General features: G+C 43.3%; 1 protein-coding gene across 1 annotated transcript; it reads left to right on the top strand.

Moving 5' to 3' along the window:
• The first annotated feature begins 1738 nt into the window (after nucleotides 1-1738).
• On the top strand, nucleotides 1739-3318 carry LOC103697716 (RING-H2 finger protein ATL60-like). The gene has a single exon (XM_008779632.6). It carries the CDS (start codon nucleotides 1915-1917, stop codon nucleotides 2851-2853), a length of 939 nt encoding a protein of 312 aa, XP_008777854.4. The 5' UTR covers nucleotides 1739-1914; the 3' UTR covers nucleotides 2854-3318.
• The last annotated feature ends 1281 nt before the right edge of the window (nucleotides 3319-4599 follow it).

Consider the following 4599-nt stretch of genomic DNA (forward strand, 5'->3'; position numbering starts at 1 on the left):
TTGACCTAATGGAATCTAAATGGAATGAGTATTGGGACAAGATATGTCCTATGCATAACTTAGCTGCTGTATTTGATCCTAGAGTTAAATTAAATGGCGTGCTAATTTTACTTGATGCATACTCTGAAAATATGAATCAAGATTCTGAATCTGCTAAAGATGAGGTAAAACAACTTCTTTATGATATTTATGCTATATATGATGAAAAAATTCGTGGATCTAGAACACAAATACAAACCTCTATTTCTTCTTCTAGTAGTTCTCGTTCATCATCTATTTTTTCATTCATTGCACAGAGAAGACACACACATGCTTCAAGTTCCTCTTCATCTTCTTCATCTTTAAGTAGTGAACTAGAATTTTATTTACGAAATGATCTTCATTCTGCATATGATGAAAATCAAATAGAGAATCTAGATATATTATCTTAGTGGAAGAGTGTTAGAAATCAATATCCTGTTATGTCTGCAATTGCACGCGATATTTTAGCTGTGCCGATGTCCACGGTAGCATCGGAATCCGCTTTTAGTGCAGGTCGGCGTGTTCTTGACGAAAAGAGAAGTAGGATGACAGGCGAAACGGTGGAGATGCTTCTCTGCTTCAAAGATTGGTTGGATGCTGAGGCAAGACTTCAAGATAAAGGTGGACATAATACAACATCCTCTGATGATGATGATATAAACACTACTGAAGACTGAAGACTGAAGACTGAAGAGTGAATACTGATTCACTGAATCACTGATGATTAGTAAGATTTCTTAATTTTTTATAATTGTACATTTTTATTGTATTCTGGAGGTCAGACCAAGGTCCAAACCTCGGCCCTTTCTTATTGTATTCTGGAGGTCAGACCAAGGTCCAAACCTCCCTTCATGTACCATTTTGATTTAAATTAATAAACTGGTAGGGGTCTATGCCAAACCCCCCACCAATGGTGGCTTTATATTCATAAATCCTTAGTTTTCAATATTTATTAATTTATTAAAAAAAATTTATGAAGCATTAATTTTTATCGGGCCGGGCCGGGCCCAGGCCTGGACCGTGCCAGGCCCGCGGGCCTAGACCGGGCCGTGCCGGCCCAGGCCCGAAGTGGGCCGTGCCGGGCTCGGCCCGCGGGCCAGTACCCTGTGACCCAGCACGGCCCTCTCAAATGGGCCGTGCCAGGCACGGCCCGGCACTGTAGCGGGCGGGCCGTGCCAGGCACGACCCGCTTCGTGCAGGGCCGTGCCGGGCCGTGGGCGGCCCGGCCCAGTGCCCAACTCTAGTTTCACCCTGCGAGCCGTGTCAAAGGCTCAAAATGCCCCACCAAACTCTCGTTATGGGAACTAACGAGACGAGAGAGAAAAAAAAATTATTTTAGGTGGCATATATATATATATATATATATATATATACACCGAAGGATGGACAGAATGGTAGATTGTTTCCTATGTTACGGTAGACTAGATTGTTTCCTATGTTACTTGCCACTCCGAAGAATTTATGTAGACTTGTGTCGCTAGGCTTTCTTCTCCATTGTATCATTGTATTTATTTATTTTTTTATTTTTTATTTGGTAGGCTGTACCTTCGTAAAAGCGAAATGCTGTTTAGAAAAAAATAGAAAAAAAAAAAAACCGAACGAACGAAAAGAAACTTTGAAAAATATGCCACTCGTCTCCAAGGTGGCTGCTTCGGTCGTCGCAGCCCCGTGGAACTTTGACGAGCACTACTCCTGTCACTCTCCATGGCCTCACCTTCCTCCCCGGTGCTGCCCTCCCCGATCCCTCCTAATCCCTTAAAACCCTCCATTAAGTCAGGCGTATCGTCACCTCTCCTCTATATTAAAACTCCTCTCCAACCAAACCCTTCCGCCCTCTCACCTTTATTACTTCTCTTGATCCTGTTCCAAAGAAACATCCAATTCTTGTTACCGATGTCGCAGCCGGGGCAGCCTTCGATGGGCAGCGATGGCGGCGGCCCCGTGACGATAAGCAGCGAGATCTTGGTAGCAGCGATCATCTTCCTCTTCATGGTCGTCGTCTGCGTCATCTTTCTCTATCTCTACGCCAGGCACTACTGGGGCGCCAACCCCGCCCTCCGCCGCTCCCGCGCCCACTTCATCTTCGCCCCCGCCGATGCTGGCCCCTTGCCGCACCGCGGCCTCGATCCCCAAGTGCTGAAAGCTCTCCCCGTCACCGTCTACCGGGCGGCGGACTTCAAGGAGGGCCTCGAGTGCGCCGTCTGCCTCTCCGAGCTCGCCGACGGAGAGGCGGCCCGGCTGCTGCCCAAATGTAACCACGGGTTCCATCTTAAGTGTATCGATATGTGGTTCCATTCTCACTCGACCTGCCCGCTCTGCCGGTGTCCCGTAGGCCCGGAGCCGGCGGGGCATTCGGATTCCGGTGCGGAGTTGGCCGGAATTCCGTCTCTCAACACTGCTCCGGCCGATGCCCATTCGTCGGAATCCCCGCAGTTCCCGACGAATGTTTTGTTCTGGGGAACACAGGACAGGGTTAATACTGGCGCCGCGGCGGCGGCGGCGGCCGCAGCTGGTTCGCAAGACGGGGCTTCGAGTTCTTCGAGGTCGAGGAAACCGGAGGGCATGCTGGTGATCGAGATTCCAAGCCGGGTGGTGGAGGGGTTCCCTCCGCCTATATCGCCACTGCCGTCGAGTAGTTTCCCGGTGGAGGAGATGAAATCACCGGCGTCGGCAAGGTTGAGATCACTGAGGAGGCTGCTGAGCCAGGGGAAGCGAGCGGTTGGTTCTTCTTGTAGCCCCAGGGAAGGTGACATCGAGAAGGGATTGGTAGGATGTGGAGGAGCTTCAGGAGAGGGGCGTGCTCGGACTCCGAAAACTCCAAGGAATTCATGAATTCAAGCTGTGTGACGGAGGATTAGTGTGAAAGAATTGAATTCAAGCAGATGGGTGATATCGTTCAGAATGGAATTTCAGTTGAAATGTTCAGGTTGAGTCTATAGGGATGCTAGTTTCAGCTTCCAAGATGTATTTGGTCGCTTGCCAATCATCGGAAGGTGTTTAGTTCTCAGTTTCTTGACCCATATGAAAGCAAACCAGCTGCAGCTGGTTCAGAGATGAACTTGTACAGATAGATTCTTTGTTTGTTCTATTGAGGAAATGGGAAATCTTTCATGTTCTTTAAAGTAGGTCCTTTGTTGAAAATGTTCCGAACTTGATCCTGGTCTGTTGATTCGTTAAAAAAAAAAATTGTTGCATAGGTCTGTTTTCAGAGGATGGAGAATGGATGTCCTTTGTACGTAAACATGTTTTGCTTTTGTATTTGATTCATTGAGTTAATTGAGTTATATTATTGTGAAATCTTGCTTTATTCCTGTTATACCGTGCGGCAAGATCCTAGGATATAATGTTGTTATTCAAATTTTATCTGCACAAGCTTTAAAATCTCATGCATGAGTATCAAATAACTGGTTTATGAAGGGGAAAACAAAATCTTTGCAATGGGCTGAGAGTTGTTCTTTGTTGGTGTCTTCTCTCTGTCAGCATGTTAATATTTGATGCTCTATTTTGTCTTTCTTATCCCAGCTTTAGGTTTTTGACATGCTTTTGTGAACATGCTCCTGGAAGGAAAGTTCCTCGGTTCAATTCATCATCAATGTCAAACAAATGGTCAGCCTAAACAAGTATAAGATGTTGATATTTTTATCTAAGTCCAAGAAAATCACCCAACTTGATAAGCATATAAATTAAGAAAAACCTGTTAGTTTCTGATAAGAGTGGCAATGAGAGGCACGGAATGAGAGAAGTTTTCTATATATTATTCATATAGTATGAATAGCTATATATAAAATAAAAGAAAGAGAACGAATCTCACAGAATATGCATCAAGAATGGAAAATATAGATTGAGTGTAACTATACAGAATCAAATCTATATATAGGACAATAGAAGAAAAAGAAGCTTTAGCGATGCTTTTTTTGGCTTTTATCGACGTTCATAAGCGTCGGTAATTTTCTTTCCGACACTTTTAAAAGCGTCGCCAAAGTATTGCCTATATTAGAGTGGAGTATTAAATTGCCGACGCTTTCGAAAAACGTCGGCAAAAATTAGAGCTTGGCCGACACTTTAAAGCGTCGACAAAAATAGGAGCTTTGCCGATGCTTTAAAGCGTCGTCAGAATTATTTTTTTAAAAAAAATAAAAAAACCTAATTCATTTTTTGGAGAAAAAAATTTGTAGAAAAAGATTAATAAGAAATTCGTTATCCAGTCTCCTTTTGATTCTGCTTCTTCTAATAGCACAAGATATAATAGTAAAAAGAATAAAATTAGAAAAAAATAACACAGAAACAACAGCAAATGCTCAATTTATTGATATTTTTCTTACAAATTACAATAGAAATAACATAGGAAGCATAATTACAAATTACAAATTAAAAATTACAGTAGAAATGGAAGCATCCCTTGTCCTTCATCTTCATCTTCATCTTATTTCTTTTCAATTCCATTAAATGCTAGCTCCCAGAAAATCTATCAAAAGCGAATTAAAGCCCAAAAAGAGGATATCCTGAGAGCGAGAAGATATATAGAGTCACAAAAAGGCGAAAAGAAAAACTCAGCTCGTTTTCAAAAGCTAAGAACTC

Source organism: Phoenix dactylifera, chromosome 5 (genome assembly GCF_051530095.1).
Source record: "Phoenix dactylifera cultivar Ajwa chromosome 5, Ajwa_hap1_PhDact_Kaust_v1.1, whole genome shotgun sequence".
In the NCBI taxonomy this organism is placed as follows: domain Eukaryota; kingdom Viridiplantae; phylum Streptophyta; class Magnoliopsida; order Arecales; family Arecaceae; genus Phoenix; species Phoenix dactylifera.

Coding starts and splice junctions, on each gene's coding strand:
- LOC103697716 (XM_008779632.6), top strand. CDS start 1,915: ATGTCGCAGCCGGGGCAGCCTTCGATGGGCAGCGATGGCGGCGGCCCC.